Raw genomic sequence first — 17,254 nt, forward strand, 5'->3', positions numbered from 1 at the left:
GGGATTCTCGCTTCTCCAGAAATGCTGTGCAAGCTGGTCAACTAGCTAATCGGAATCTGTAGTCCTCTTTTGAGGCTTTTTTCAACTCTATATCATCTCGTTTTGTTTAAATAAATTTTTGCTCTCGCTGATTTTCCTCCAAAAAAAAAACAAAACAAAACAAAACAAAAGTTCTTCTAGAATAGTACTTTATTAAAGAGCTTGTAGCAAACCATGTAGAGTTACTAGCATAGAACCCGCGCTTCGCTGCGGTTAATGATCAAAGCACGATTAACTATTAATTTTATATTATAATTAAATAAAATTATAATGAAACGGTTAAGTAGAAAAATAAAATAAAAAAAATTTATAGTTAAAAAAAAGATAAACAAAGAAAGATTTATCTAAATATTATTTTTTTTTTGCCAATATAAGAAGAAAAATATATGCCCCAAAAGAAATTGGTAATCATATAATCATTTCTATTTAATAAAAAGAGATTCACCTAGATATTGTATTTACGGTTAATTTTACACTATGTTTAATAAAAAGTAAGATTAAATAAGGTAAAAACAGATCATATACTTTAGAAAAATTGAGGAAAAAAAATAAAAATTAAAGTAGGAAAAAATTGACCAGAAATTCACTTACATAATAATACTTTTTATGATAAAAAAAAGACATTTGAACTTTCCTAAAAAAACTAATAAAAAAAAACATAATATCAAAAATAAAAAATGAAAACAAATAAGTTATGAAGATATATCTTTTAAGTTACATCTGAAAAGAAGAAGAAGAACTGAGTTACAAACTCCCCGCCACCGGCACCACGCCGCCGCGCGCGTACCCGCCGCCGGGCCCGCCGAACCCCGCGCCCCACCCCCCGCCGAACCCCGCGCCCTCGCGCGCCCCGCGTCGGACACTGCCGATAGCTCGCGCCGCCCGCTCGCGCTGAGGAGAGGGGGAGAGAGGTGCCCGCGTCCCGCGCCGCCGCCCCTTCGCTGGTGCCCGCCCTCACCGTCGCCCACCCTCGCCCACGCCGCGCCCGCGCCCCGCGCCGGAGCCGGGGCCCGCCCTCTACCTAATGTTGATCTGGTGGAAAGATCTATGTTTAGAGAGAGATTGGGAGAGATAGAGATGGATTGAGGGAGAGAGAGAGAAAGGAGAGAGATAGAGATAGGTTGAGAGAGAGAGGGAGGTACCTTCACAGCTGGTTTAGAAGGAGATTAGGGGAGATATTGAGAGAGAGAGAGATTTGGGGAGATATTGAGAGAGAGAAATTTTTTTAGAGATTGGGGGAGATATTGAGAGAGAGAGAGAGGAGTAGAGATAGGAGAGAGAGAGAGAGAGAGAGAGAGAGATTGGGGGAGATATTGAGAGAGAGAGAGAGAGATTTGGGGAGATATTGAGAGAGAGGAACTTTTTTAGAGAATGGAGGAGATATTGAGAGAGAGAGAGAGAGAGAGGGGGAGGGGATTGTGAGAGAGGAGCAGAGAGAGAGGGGGGGTTCGGGGTGCCTCGGTAACAGCCCAACAGACGTGGGTTAACAGGAACGCGACACGTGGCGTTAGAGAGTGTCAAATAGTGTTTGTATAGATTCTCAAATGAAATAATTAGATGGTGTAAAATCCTTTTCATAAAGCTAATTATAGTGCATATTTTCCATAATAATTTTTTTTTTAAAGTATTGTTTCAATAAGTCCAAAACCAAGAATGAGTACTAAAGCATTATTAGAAGTGGACATGGGACATTATTATGGTCCTTACATGTCTTAAAGATATGCAAAGTACTTATTAATTAGCTGAGTTTGAAGTTCTAAGATAATGCTGAGCTTTCATTATGTTGGTGGAACATCCTAATCTCTTACTAGCGGTGCAAACGGATCCGGGTTGGTGGAGCTCCCGCCTCGATTCGTTTTGCATGAGACGGTAAGTGAGAACCAAAAATATAGAAAAATATAATCCGTCTGGAATCAGTTCTCGATCCGCAAAGTAAATGAAGCGGAAGGCGTGAGACCTCTTTCTTCTTTTAATCTGTTCCGATCTACCAAAAATCAACCAAAAACTCGCTTCCGTCTCAATCCGCTCAGAATGGAGCAATAATTGGTAGCCAAAAATAGGATTAAAATTAATCTGTGCTGAATCCATCCCGACTCGATAAGAAATAGAGCAGAAGGTGCGAGACCCTCCCGCCCCGGATTGCCCCCTCTCGTCCCGCGTCCGCCCCGGATCCGTCTCGTTTGCATACCTACGCACTATCTCCTTAGTTTCCCATTTCGTTTGCTTTTTCACATTTAGTTTTATATCTCTTACCTAATTTTTTTTTTATAAATAAAAAAAGAATCTACAAAGAGCTTATTCTCCAATAATTGAGTTTATTCTCCAATAATTAAACAATAGAACAGGCGTTAATTAACTTAATATAGCTACTATAATTCAAAATAATTTACCCTTCCTAAACAAAACAAAATTAACTAAGTCTATTATAATCTTAATATTTTTTCTGCTAAACTAGATTACTGTAATAATATAAAATTAANAGTTTCCCATTTCGTTTGCTTTTTCACATTTAGTTTTATATCTCTTACCTAATTTTTTTTTTATAAATAAAAAAAGAATCTACAAAGAGCTTATTCTCCAATAATTGAGTTTATTCTCCAATAATTAAACAATAGAACAGGCGTTAATTAACTTAATATAGCTACTATAATTCAAAATAATTTACCCTTCCTAAACAAAACAAAATTAACTAAGTCTATTATAATCTTAATATTTTTTCTGCTAAACTAGATTACTGTAATAATATAAAATTAATTAATTGTAAAACTTTTTTAATTTTTGTTTTTTATAAAATTCAAAGGTTAGGTGATTTTATCACCTAACCTTTGAATTTGTTTGAATTGAATCAATCAGCAATATTTTGACTGCAAAATTTAAGCTAATTTATTTACTTTAATGAATTTATGATTAGTAGAATTATATAAACTACACTAATTAAACATAAAAAGATAAAAGACGCTTTTAAATTTTTAAAGTCAAAGTGTTATTGAGTTACTCAAATCAAATAAATTGAAGTTTTGGTGGTAAAATTAAAAATTTGAAAGATTGAATAGTTAAATCAAAATAATTTATAGTTCAGATAAATTATATTCAATTTTTAATGCAAAGCGTGGATTGCACACACACTTCTACTAATATTCTAAATAATTTTTAAAAAATATTTTAAAAATTGATTAAACGTGTTGTGGTCAAAATTCAAAATTGCTCATTGAGTAATGGACATTCAACTATTTTTATATCTTATTAATTTGTTTATAATATATATATATATATTATAAATAAATTAATAAGATTTTTTTAAAAATTTGGTACCTACCATTATAACGTTCGCATCAAAAATATTCCATTGATGGGCACCTTGCTTAAATCAACGACCGTCCGATCGAGATCGAACGGATGAGCATAGTTGACCTAATACGACACAAATTCTAGCATGTGATCCACGCATCTCAGCCGTCCGTTTGCGTGCGTAGAACGAACTACGGCCGCACCGACTAGTTGGCCCCACCGACAGGGGAAGACGTATGGTCCATTGGCTCGACGACACGTGGCCAATTCAGGAGCTATGATAAAGATTTTTTATCGCATCTCAACCGTCCATATAGTGGACTTTTTCGTAGACCATGCGCATAGACCGGGGCCACTGATCTTCGTACCTAACTATTACTAAAATTAATCTGATTTTTATATTTGGTTAATTTGTATAAAAAATTCATAAATTTTGAGATTTTGCAAAACTTGGCTGCCTTTTTTAATTTTACAGATTCGGTCCGAATTTTCAGTAAACTGACTAAAATACCCTTATTATTTTTTCTCTCTCCTCATCTTTTCTCATAATACCCTGAGTGTATTAGATTAAAGTTTAGGTAATGAAATTCAAAATAATAGTGCACGTATTAATGGCAAAATAAAACTTTTTTAGGTATGGTTCATGGGTGATGCGGTAGACCAAAACCAGGCAATAATTTTCCAAGGCTAGACCATTTTATGGACTAAATTATTAATTGATAATTAAAAAAAGAATTATTTGATAATAAAAAAAAACAAGAATTGTATATTAGTGGTCTACATAAATGCATGTTACTCCATCATTTCTCATTATGGGAGTAGACCTTTGACCACTCCCACGAGGGAATTTAAAAAAGAATATTCGTGACCAAATTTTATTTTTTTTTAAAAAAAACTTTGGCATGTTGTAATTTACATCATTCAAAATTTTTTAAAGTATCAAAATTATAACTTGGATCACTATTTTCTAATACTTAATCATTCAACTTAATTTTTTTTTTTTCTGTTTTTGTTAACTATGAACAATATATATAGTTAAAAATGTGGACAATTACGTTTGAAATTTGAGACATCGGGTATCAACTAAAAGATAAACGAAGCATATAACTTGTTATTTTTCTCTCAAAAATTTACCAGCAATGCATGATTGTCACTAGGACTGACAATCCAGCTTGTTATTCGTGACTCAATTCGTGTTCGGCTCAAAATGAGCTTGAGATCGAATCGCTCGTTTAGTAAACGAGTCGAACTCGAATTGAATTTTACGGCTGGTTTAATAAATGAGCTGAATACGAGCTGGGGTTAGCTTACTCGTGTTCGGCTCGATAACAGCTCGAATACTATATTTTATATTTATATAATTTATTTAATTTATATTTATATATATAATATCATATAGAGAGAAAGAGAAGAGAGAGATAGAGAGAGATGAAAGAGATAGAAGAGAGAGAAGAAGAGTTGCACCGTAAGTAATTACTTACCTCGATATGGTCAAACGGCTTCATCGTTGGCCACTTCTATCGCCATATTGTTTTTTACTGATGGAGCTAAAAACGATCGCTTCCGCCACCGTTGAAAATATCTAATACACCATACCCTTGAAGTATTTAAGAAAATAAATTCAAATATTCATATCGAAGTGACACACTATATATATATATTGGAGAGACAGGGTAATATTCCTGAAGTAATACACATCATAATTCGATAGAGTCTTGGTGTTAGTCAACGATCAAAAGTATTAGATCGTTGTCGTTTCGAAATAGATTTAACGAATCTTCTAGACAATAAATCATTGATTTGGCATATCTTTTACAGACCACGAACCGTTAAAGGGAGAATGCCTCATATCGACATTTAAATTACTAAATTTTTGAAATCTTTTTGATCATAGCAATGATTCTGAAAGATTTGAAATTTGATTTCCTAAACCACTTCAAATCTATCAAGACTCATTTCACCAGCCCCCAATGGTTGGCGCGGGAGAAACGCGCGAATGACAGATTTGTATGACCGGCCCAGTCCCCCGAAACCCTGCAATCGGTGGCAACTGGGATCTCTTTGCTATCGATATTTATTCTAGCTCAACTCTTTCTCTCCCTCTATCTCTCTCCTCCTCGTCTCTCATCTCCCTTATGGTCTGCTCCTCTCTCCGTCTCCGGTTCCCTCTGCTTCTCCCGGGTACCTCCTCGGCCTCCGCTCCCTTATGAATTGTTGCCCCCCCTTCTCCTCTCCAGGCTCAACTCTGAGTGCTCTCTCTCTCTCTCCTCTCTATATATATAATATATATAAAATATCCAATTTGGACCACTATTGTTATTCGCGTTCCGACTCAAATGTAAAAAACTATATTTATAAATTTTTTATTAATAAAATCTAATTCTCTATTATTTTTCCACTTTTCACCGCCACACATTAAAGAGCTCACAATCCAATTTAAAGCCTAAATTGAAATTTATAGTAAGGCCATAAAAATCTAATTGTATCTAATAGGAACTTTCTTTTTTTTTTCTAACAATATTTATTTATTTATATTTCATGTTCAGGTCTATAATCCCTTATAAAGAAGTATATTCAACGCAAGGAAAATGTTATCAAAAACTCCTAAATAATTTTGTAAGTCTAATGTGTCCTCACCGTCAAAAACAAAAAAGTTATGGAATGCTCCTACCATACTTTCATCATCCAACTTTACCAATTTCTTGTATAAATAGTGGTTACTTTAAAAAATTCTCACTAACTCCTTTTATTTGTTCTATTTGTACTCACAAATAAAATTATACTATAAGAGTATATACTATCTTATCAAAATAATATAAATAAAGAATAAAATATTTATATATTTTTAAATATTTTACTTTTATTTTTATTTTCTTGCCTCAAAAATTCTACCTTCTATTTTTTGCTACTATTAAGTTATACTATTCTAATTTTTCACATTCCTTGTCACAATTAATTGTGGTTAAAGTAGGACAACTGAATAGAGCCAATATAGATCCAAACTTAACTTATTTGACCGGATACCGGAATCCCCAGTTAGCCAATTTTTCAATTGTATATGAGCTTAGGAAAAAAAGAACCCCAATCTCTCCTGAAAAGATTAAGGTATCGGCGGTTGCGAAGTTGACTGACCTATACGCCTTACTAACATTTAATGGTTGAGCTTTGTACTTTGTTACAGCGATACAACTATTTCTGTGATAAAAAGACATAACATTAAACAGCCTCTTAACATTTAATGCTTGTGCTTTGTACTTTATATTTCGCGTTCAACTACTCTAGTGAAAGACCAGTCACCCCCAATCTACCCTGGCCTGCACTTTCAACCAAAGTCTTGTTCGTTCGAATTGCTTCGTTAGTCAAATAAAGAGTTTGTCAAACTTCCATAATGATCGTAATTAAGTTTAATTGGTGATTGCCAAGACTGCCATACCCTCCCACACCGATTGACCTCGTAATTGTCTATAAATTGACCGTAATAATAGCAGCCTTAGTATTAGCGTAGTGTAAATAATCGCAGCTGTTTTAGAAAGTATCCTCCATCTACCCATCATCATTGGCCGTAAATAAGTGGCCATTTATAGCAATAGTCTGTTTAATTAAATGTTTGCCAAATACATTTTATTTATATTTTAATTTACATTCAAATAAACATATTGTGAACATAAATCAAATTCAACCATTTGTTATAAGAAGCTAGTATTGGGTATCAGATCACAAAATATTGATCACATCAGGAACAGTTTTTGGCTTGGTCAAACATCCATCTAATTCATTGCCTTACAAAGAAAAAAATAATCCCAAACAAAAATTTCTTTCTTTGTCTTTTGTTTTGATTTTACTTATTATATCACTTATATAGTTTCATTCTGTTGTTATACGTATATCCATTTAGCGACTGTAATTCAATCATTCTGTTGCGATGTAGTAAAATTATCTCACATGTCATGATACATCATTTATATTAGAAAATTGGCATACAAGCTCGTCATAAACATAAACGAATTGCAGAAACATTATCTTTGCAAAAGTTTCAACTTTTTTATATTATCCTATAAAAGCTAATATTTTTTTTTCCCTGCCGGATATGGATTCTTTAAAAATTAATTTAATTATGATCCCAACTACTTTCCCTTCGGTTAACAATGAAAGGTAATTGACATTTTTACTCCCTTATTATTTGTACCTTTTTTTTTCAATCAAAATTTTAGTAATGGAAACTCTTCTTCTTCTTTTCTCTCTTCCTCTTTCTTTCTTTTCTTCATGCTAGTTTCGAACCCATAATTAGAATTTCTCTATCCCCATTCATCTACGACGCGTGTTGCTTCCCTCATATCGAAAGTGTGTTACTTTTTCATTTAATTTCCTCTATAAAAGAAAAGGTTTTAAAAAAAAGGAGTGAGAGAAGAGGTTGCAATAATAGCGGATCGGGTTGGATTTTAAAGAAGAAGAAAATGAGGAAAAAGATGACTATCGAGAAATTTTTTGGGAACATTTTTACACGATTATAGCAGTTGGGGTTTTTGGAGGGACATATATATATGATGGCAAAATTGACATTTCACTTATCTGTTATTAAAAAATAAACAATTCTCTAATGGCAACAAACCAGAGGGACAAATATAAATATCACTAGTCTTTTGCAGAAATAAGAGTTAAAAGCTAAACTTTGTAGGGATATATTTGATATTCGATATGTTTACAGAAAGGTGTATGCAATTAACCATCTACACTTAAATAAACACCTTTAAAATTATAATTAACACTATTTATCGATTTTAATATTTTTATGGACTTTTATGCCATTCGGGCATACAGTTCAAATAATAAAATCTTAACACTCAGCAAATCTTAGTCAACTTGTAGGGAAAAAACTTGTAAATGGTGAAGTTTTGGAAAAATATACTTGACAAATAAAATTTTATAAGAATAATTTTAAATATTTGTAGGGATGCATATGAAATTATTTGAAAAAAAAAGGTTGTGATCAAAATAAATGGGTAAAAGTTAGAGAATGGTATCAATAATTCTTTTTAAGATCAAATTTTAAGAAATTTCAACACCACCACTATGAGTTGTGAAGTTTTAGGGAAATATATACCTTTGCAATTCGTGTCGTATATGAGCCTGTATCGCTGCCGGAGGCGTGGGCAGAGGCCTCCGCAATTCGTATTGTATGTGAGCCTGTATCGCTGTCGAAGGTGTGGGCGAGACAGGAGAAGTGCGGCGGCGACGTGGAGGTTGAGGGAGGAACCAGGAGGAAAAGAAGATATGGTGAAGGATGCTGAAGATGAACCACAGAGAGAGGAGTAAAAAGAAAAATAAAAGTAGTTGGGTCAGTTTGTTAAAAATTCAAACTGTATTTATAAAACGTAAGAAATATATAAAACTTATATGAACTATAACCTATTTTGATTTGGCTATCTAATCTTTCAAAATTTTGATTGTTCTGTCTATCCTTTCAATTTGTTTAATTTTCATCAATCAATGATATTTTGACGTTAAAATTTGGATAAGTTATTTATTTTTACATATTTAATTAGCATATTTATTTAATTTCATAATTATAAATTAGAGTAAATAATTATTTTAAATTTTAAAGTTAAAAGTGCCGCTTACTATCTTGAATCAGACAAATAGAAAAGATTGGATAGTAAAATTAAAATTTTGAAAGATTGGAAAATCAAATCAAAATGACCTATAGTTAAGATAAGTTTTGTATGCTTTTATTTTTATAAAAATAAAAAAATAATATATATTTACAAAAATATAAAATCAATAATTTTTTTTATGCAAATTAGAAAAAAAAATTGAGGTCCAAAGTTAAAAAAAGGTTAATTTTATACAACTCCCTGTAAATATACCGAATAGTAAATATATTTATTTAAAGTTTAACTTTTCATATTTATTCCCACAAAAGTCCAGTGATATTTATATTTGCCATACTGATTTGTTACCGTTAGAGTACTGTTTATTTTTTAATAAAAAATAAGTGAAATAATATTTTTATCATCACAAATATGTACTTCAAAAAACTCCAACTATTAAAATTATATATAAATGTTATTTCAAAAATTTTCAACAATCATCTTCTCCTTTCTACAATCACAAATAACATAAGAGAAATAAAAAGATCAATTTATTTCATTCACTAACTAGAGTTAAATATTTTATCTATAGTTTACTATATTTTCCTAACGGATCCTAATAGTAGGAGTATACGGTAAGAATTTTACAGGAATAAATATGAAATGTTAAACTTTGTAAATATATATCTGCTATTCGGGCTTCGTTTGCGATTGCGGGAGGATTTCGTTATATGCGATAATTACGATAGAAAAATACTCTATTTTATTTTCTTACGTAATATTGTATTTTATAAGTCGGTTACGATATATTTTTTTGCAGTTCCGCTGAAGAATACAAAAGCATGTCCATATATACTTTTATCTCAATTCTATTTTATTTAATAGCGTCAAATGAGTCTCAATACTAAATTAAGCCTTAGATATGTTTACAGAGAAAACTGTATACAATTAACTGTGAAAAAAAAAAAAATCCTAAGTTGAAGAACAGTGGAGAAATTAATTTTTTTAAATTATCAAAATTTTAGGAAAATTCCACCTCACCACTTTGCCACCTCTCTCTCTCTCTCTCTCCTCTCTCCTCCTTTCTTTTACTGCACTAAGAAGCATCTCTCTCTCTCTCTTCCCTCTCACTACCTAACGCTGATAACTCTTCCCCTCCCTCCTCCTTCACCCTCCTCTCTCTCTCTCTCCTCTACAAAACCAAGCCACCTCCTTTCCCCCAAATCTAGGGTTAGGGTTAGGGGCCGGGGCTTCTGCTCCACTCGACGATCCCTCCACCCTGCAGCGGGCTCCGCCACCCGACAGCTTGCAATCCCTGCCGCCCACCCCCGGGACGCGTAGACCCCGGGATCTGGTCGCTTCGGGGAATGCGCCTCTGACCCGAGCCGCTGGGGGTCGGATTCGGGGGTAGGGTTTCGTTTTGGGAGAGGGGGAGAGTGGGGGTTGTCGCGGAGATCTGGGGGTTTCAGGTAAGGAAATGGGGGAGTAAGGGGTGGGGAGTTCGTGCTTTATGATTTTTGGTTTAATTTGCTGGTTGTGGGGAGGTCTTGGTTTGGTTTGGCGCAAATGCGGGTTGATTTGATGGGAGGGGTTTGAATTTTTTGTTCAAAATTTGTTCTTTTTCGGTTTTCNGCTATTGTTTACTTTTTTTAAAAATTTTTACTTTGATTTCTCTTTTGATCCTATTTACATACAGATTCTATTGTCCTTAATATGGCATAGTATTAATTTTCTTTTATAATTTTTTTCTCGAATTTTTTGATTAATTTTGCTACGAATTTCTCAGTAAGGATGATAAGAGAATCTTCACAGAAAAATAAAAATGGGTAGAAATAATCCTGGTCTCTTTTTACTGTTTTCCATTTAGTACATTATTGCTGTTAATTTTTCAAAAATGGGTTTTTTGGAGTAAAGTTTGTCCTTTTATCTGCTTAATCTATCTCTTTCCCTTGGTGGTTTCATGAAGAGATAATCTCTAGATTGGTATTGTGTTTGCATCAGCAACAGCGGCCACTAACATTCTAAATTGGAGACTATTGATAATTTTGTTTCCACTACTCTTTCCTTATCAACATGTTTCCTCTATGCTTTGTTTAGGCTTACTGTTCTCTTATTAATATCTGCAATAATTAGAATGTATACATTGTAAAAGAAATAATGATCTTATTATTGAATCCATGGCCAATTTATAGTGCACCTTAACATGCTGCAAAACACCAAGTTGATGGTAATTTTGTAGGATTAATCACCCTTTCAATGTTGCATGCCCTTTGGTTCATGTTTGTTGCTACTTCCCTTTCCATTTTGAACAGTGGTATTACCTCATGTTCATTTCAAATGAAAAAAAGACAAGCTTTCCGCCCTGTGGATTGTCATGTGTATGTGGAGGTGCTTGTTCATTTGTTTGCGACTTGCATTTTGCAAAACTGCGAGCTACTTGAATAAATTTCTTTTATCTTCAATTTAATTTTATTCCCTTGTTCTTCTTTGGTAGGAATTTCAATTTTCAACGCGGGAAATATGTCGTCCTCCTCTCTGAAAGACCATTTATCGGAGAAAACATTTCTTTTCGGTCTTAAACTATGGGTGTTGATCGGGATACTCGTCGGCGCGTCCATGTTGGCTATTCTTTTCGCTATCGTTATATGCCTTAATTATAGGAGTCGGAGACGGCTTAAAAGAGGTTCCACCAATCTTCCCATCACCCAGATTCCCCCAGTTTCGAAGGAGATCAAGGAAGTGAGAGTTGAGCAAGTCCCAGCTAACAACTTTGTTGCCCATGACGGTATTTTACTCACAATTCACGACAAATCTAATGAAAAAGAATCGGATAAGGTTATGGTTCATTTGGGCTTGGGGAAATCAAGACATGGCGGTGACGAGAGCCATTCTGGCTCCTTCCATTATGTCGACAATAAAGATGCCAGCTCCCAATCTGGTGAAGAAGGAAGTTCCGGGACTTTTGCTGCTTACAGGCAGTCTTCAGCGTACCCCATAACGGCCCCTTCGCCTTTGATTGGCCTGCCTGAATTCTCCCACCTCGGCTGGGGTCACTGGTTTACTTTGAGGGATTTAGAGCTCGCGACGAACCGGTTTTCTAAGGATAATGTTCTTGGTGAGGGTGGCTATGGTGTTGTTTACCGTGGCCACCTTATTAATGGTTCTCCAGTGGCCGTTAAGAAGCTTCTCAATAATTTGTAAGCTTATTTATTTATTTATTTATTTATTTATTTTAACAATAGTACTATTTGACTATTCTAAATAACTATTCGACTATGCTGATTTATCTTCTTTCGATGTGCAGAGGGCAAGCTGAGAAGGAATTCAGAGTGGAAGTTGAGGCTATTGGTCATGTGCGCCACAAGAATTTAGTTCGCCTTTTGGGATACTGTGTAGAGGGCACTCAAAGGTGATTGTTGTCTTACTCGCATCTCCTCTTCGGTGGCAGTGCCTTCCACCACTGCCTTTTCTATTGTTTTACTCTTTGGATGGGGATCTAGAAATGCTACAGCTCAGATTATTCCCAGAAATAAGTGTTTTAAACTACAGTTGCATGCTTTATGATCTCGTAATAGTTAATAAACTGTGAAAATTCTGTAGATTTTGCTACCCTTGAAGCACTATTAGGTGAAAACTTCCTTCTCACCTTTTCTGTGGTTTGAAATGCGATTATACCTTTTTTCTCTAATGGCGTGTCTGGTTAGGGACAAGTTCAACAGGCCCTAGAACAATTGAGAACAGAATCTGTTCTGCATTTGGCTGTTGCGATGGAATACTTGAACTAACCTTCTGTTGTCCCCTTATCTTTCTGTGCCTTATTGATTATGGAGAGATTTTTGTTGACATCTTGTTTTGCATATGTATTAATCAATCAGGATGCTTGTCTACGAGTATGTCAACAACGGAAACCTTGAACAATGGCTTCACGGAGCTATGCGCCAGCATGGTTCTCTTACCTGGGAGGCTCGTATAAAGATTCTTCTAGGAACGGCGAAGGCGTAAGTTATTCTTCCCAAAATCTTGGGCTGCTGATTCCTCTATGTTGTTGTTTGTCCCTTTTTTTTTGTAAAATTTCTTAAATGATGCTTTCTAGAATATAAAATACAGTAACATCTGAGTTATGCAAATATTTTTTTATGTCCTTCAGACATGAGAACTATAGTGTCATGGTACTCCCATCAGCTTATCTATGTCAAACCTTTATAAATTTAAAAGAGATTTATTTGTTTTTTGTTCTTTTCTTTCTTGGGATTTTGGAGGCAGGGTTTGGAACATGCACAGCACAAACTGCGTTTTGTTGACTTTGTTTAATGTGTTCAGATGGTGAATGCACTGAAAAATCCCTTTTTTTGTTTTTTTGTTTTTTTTATGGCAGCCTTGCTTACTTACACGAGGCAATTGAACCAAAAGTTGTGCACCGAGACATCAAATCTAGTAATATTTTGATCGATGATGAATTTAATGCGAAAGTGTCAGATTTTGGGTTAGCGAAGCTTTTGGGTGCTGGTAAAAGTCACATAACTACTCGAGTTATGGGAACCTTTGGGTAAGTCTTTACTCTTTATGTTCTAGAAGCATGAGTTCTGCCTGTCTGACATTAATTGAAGAAAAATATGGTGGTTGCTTCTTTGCTGTCTTTTGCAGTTATGTAGCACCAGAGTATGCAAACACTGGACTTCTAAATGAAAAGAGCGATATTTACAGCTTTGGTGTTGTTCTTCTAGAAGCAATTACAGGGAGAGATCCTGTGGACTATGGTCGCCCTGCAAATGAGGTACCAATTAAGATTCCATCGGCATGCTTAGTTTGATGACTAGTAACTAAAAATATTGTTCTTCCTCCTCAGTTCAGTATTCAGTTATGCATTGTCGACTTATTCAATCAGTAATATTGTTCACTGTTGGGTTTAGAGTGGTATAACTCTTACATTTATAATGCTTTGTAGTTAGTCCATTTCTTTGCCATGTCAATATTTTTTCTTCTCTTTTCCATTCCTTTGGTGCCTGTGGTGCATGTTAATTGTAAAAGTCTTTAATTTTCTAATCAATTTTGACATATTTAAGTCTATCCTTAGTTCATTGGTTATTTATTACTTAGTCCAAAAATGTACTGTGATGTGTAATTCCAATTTTGTTAGTAATTTGTGACTTCCCTTGTTTAAATATTAACACTTATCTATTTATGTATGACTGCACTCTAGAATATCAGGGTCTAAGATCTTTTAAGTTAATTCATGCCAGAAAAGTCGGTGTTGTTTTTGTCAACATTGCAGTCTGCTAGAAATGAGTGAAGAAGATGGTCAGGCATTGAAACAGGCCCTCAAGCAAATAGTTAGGCTTCCAGATCAATCATTCTTCTTAATTAAAACATTTTCAGTGGGCCGACTGCTTAATAAATCTCAATATGCGTGCCTTCTTTTTTTTTTATTAATGTTTTTTGAGGTGTAAAACTCTCAATTCTCTAGGGTAAAAGAAAAGCTTTGCGGGTCTATGTGTAATGTGAAATCTAGAGCGCCTCTGTCATGCAATTCGACTTGGGTATTATTCCTTTTCCTCATCAAGGGAAGTAAGAACTAACCTATGCATCTGAATAGAGTTGAGATTTGCTAGAATGGATGAAGAGGAAGGAATCAGGAGAGATCATGAGATCAATGTATATTATATTTTATGAATCATGATTAATGCATCCAATACTCAGGATAACATATTTTGGGTCGAACTAGCTACAAACCGTACTCTCTTACTATAGAGCTTATCTCATTAAATGCAGGGATTATGCCCATCTTGCTAGTATATCTCTTGAGAGTGAAGAATATTTATTATTTCACGTGGCATGCCGGAAACGACTTGTCGTAATTGGATAACCAGTTCAGATTGCCAGAAACTGGTTACCAAATTAATTTATCAATCGATTTTTTCTTTTAACTGTAATATTGTCTCTTTTTTAAAAAAAAATTCAAATGGGCTTTTTATATTCTATCCTTTCATTTGTCAAAATTAAAATGTTGTTTTTCTTCTGTTTCATTTTAATTGTATTATGCAGGTCAATTTAGTTGATTGGCTTAAAATGATGGTTGGTAGTAGACGCTCAGAAGAAGTGGTTGATCCCAATATAGAGGTGAAACCTCCTACGAGAGCTCTGAAGCGTGCCCTCTTGACCGCTTTGAGGTGTGTCGATCCCGATGCTGAGAAGAGACCCAAGATGGGTCAGGTGGTCCGCATGCTTGAATCTGATGAACCAATTCCGCGCGAGGTTTGCTTAAAATTCATTTTATCTTTTGTGCTGTTTCAAGGATTTTTTTTTTTTTTTTTAATTTGGCGCATATTTCCTTGAGAATTGATGGATTTCCATAAATACCCCTGCTAATTCGCTAGTTGCATGCATGATACTTGTATTCTATGCCTTACTAAGGATATATTATATATTATGCGAAAAAGGTTTCAGCAGGGATTTGCACGTAAATAAACAAGGTTTTTCAAGGGACATGCAGATGCCAACTTAGCAGGGTGGTTGTGTGATTTCACCCATCTGCAGGGGCTCATGTACGCAAAAGAGTTAAAAAAAAAAAAAAAAAACCTTTTCATTGACTTACTGGTTATTTGTGAAATATATCCTTAAAAGATGATTAATAAAAAAAATTGCTTCGAATATGACGATTCATTACCATTGTCATTGGCTTCTCACCGTGTATTTATATTTTTCTTGTTTAAGTTCATGGTTAAGAAGAAGGGAGTTGTTTTGTTAGTAGGTTCGAAACCCAAACAATCTGCGCTTCCAAAATTATCAGGTTCTTACTGAGTTTCAACTCTCAACGTTGCAAAAAAACAGAGTTTCTTGGTTTCGCCAGTATTCTTTTAAAAGTCAACATTAGACAAATATTGGCAACTATTTATGGAGTAGTAGCGCCGAAAAAGTTACAGGTTCGTGACTAAAAGTGATGCATGTATCTTTTGTTGTTGTTTTTTTTTTTTTTTAATGCCATTGTTCTTTGTTTGATCCACAAGTAAAGGCTTTTCCCTCCAGAAATAGGGGAAAAGTGTTTCCTGGAAAGTCAAATTGCATTCGGCTTCCTATAGAAGTATCGGTTTATACTGCGAGTCCTTCAGATGAAATATGTTGTGAAAAAATATTTTTGTTACTCATCTAAATCAACTTGAGGAAACCGGTTTTTTTTTCTATGAATCATTCGTTCTTAGTCGATGGCTTTTGCAGGATCGGAGGCACCGGAGAAACCGCGGTGGGAGCAGCGAAATCGAAACCCAGAGGGAGAATTCCGACACAGAAAAGAGCGACAATCCGGATTCGAACCCTAGCAGCGCAAGAAACAGGCCCCCTCCAACCAAATGAGGCGGCAATTTTTTACTGGATATTCTCGCTCTAAATTGGCTCAAAACTGCTTTATCGGCGGGGCGGGTGGGAAACCACAAGCTCCGATCGAGATCGAGCGCGGCCATTGAATCGATGTAATATTTTCGAGCATTTTCCATCCTCTTTTTTTTCCGGTTGTAGAGAGGGGTTTGTTTTAGGTGTATGTATGGTGTTGCAGAAGTGATTTTAAAGGACAAGTGTGTGTGTACAGATTAGCTTCTTGATGATTTGGGATGTTTATGAACCTGGAGAATCATTTTGTCGATGTAATTCCTCGATTTAAGATATGTTTTCTCACATTTGTTTCTTCATCTTCATTTCTTTTATTGTGAAAAGCATGGAATTAACTGAGAATGTTGATCAGGATATCTCATCATTAAGTTGTGGTGTGATTATAACTAAAATGAAAGTTCTTATGAGAAATGGCAAAAATGCACTTAAAAATGCGATAAGTCGCATTATTAGATGATTTGTGTACACTTAACTCGCATTATTGTTAATAATTACACTTTGGTTTTGTTAGAGTAGAGCTTAAATACTTTTAGAAGTAAATAGGATTGATGAGGCTTCCGAATCAACGGTTGGAGATTTTTAGGAATAAGATTTTATAATTTTCGATATTATTTACTCGCTATTCAAATATTTTTAAAACTTATAATTTTAATGGTTAAATATACGGCAGCCGCTTGATAAAAAGGTAAATAATATCATAAAATTATAAACTTTAGTTTTTATGATGTTTAAAAAGTTTAGATCATACTTAACAGAAGAAGCTGTTCTTCGAGTCAAATGCTCCATTGCTGAAAACAATACGGAAGTTGAAACAGCCCCATTTGAATGTGGAATCGATTTTTTTTTATAAATAATCCTACTGATTTTTATAATTACAAAAATATTTTTTTTAAAAAATAATTATAAAACTAGATCTCTAATATGTCAAATTGAGTTTTTGAAAAAATAAATAATATAGG

General features: G+C 34.5%; 1 protein-coding gene across 3 annotated transcripts; it reads left to right on the top strand.

Moving 5' to 3' along the window:
- LOC109728098 (probable receptor-like protein kinase At5g18500) lies at positions 10,028–16,594 on the top strand. 3 transcript variants are annotated; one of them, XM_020258401.1, is made up of 8 exons: positions 10,028–10,322; positions 11,410–12,112; positions 12,220–12,324; positions 12,791–12,913; positions 13,291–13,461; positions 13,560–13,689; positions 14,958–15,167; positions 16,128–16,582. In XM_020258401.1, the coding sequence occupies exons 2-8, from the start codon at positions 11,436–11,438 to the stop codon at positions 16,260–16,262; spliced, it is 1,551 nt and encodes a 516-aa protein (XP_020113990.1). In that variant the 5' UTR covers positions 10,028–10,322; positions 11,410–11,435; the 3' UTR covers positions 16,263–16,582. The 3 variants fall into 3 exon arrangements, with proteins under 3 accessions (XP_020113990.1, XP_020113989.1, XP_020113988.1); XM_020258400.1 differs by lacking the exon at positions 10,028–10,322 and adding an exon at positions 10,350–10,384; XM_020258399.1 differs by lacking the exon at positions 10,028–10,322 and adding an exon at positions 10,573–11,303 and having other exon boundaries at positions 16,128–16,594.

The sequence above is a fragment of the Ananas comosus genome, linkage group 23, assembly GCF_001540865.1.
Source record: "Ananas comosus cultivar F153 linkage group 23, ASM154086v1, whole genome shotgun sequence".
NCBI lineage: Eukaryota > Viridiplantae > Streptophyta > Magnoliopsida > Poales > Bromeliaceae > Ananas > Ananas comosus.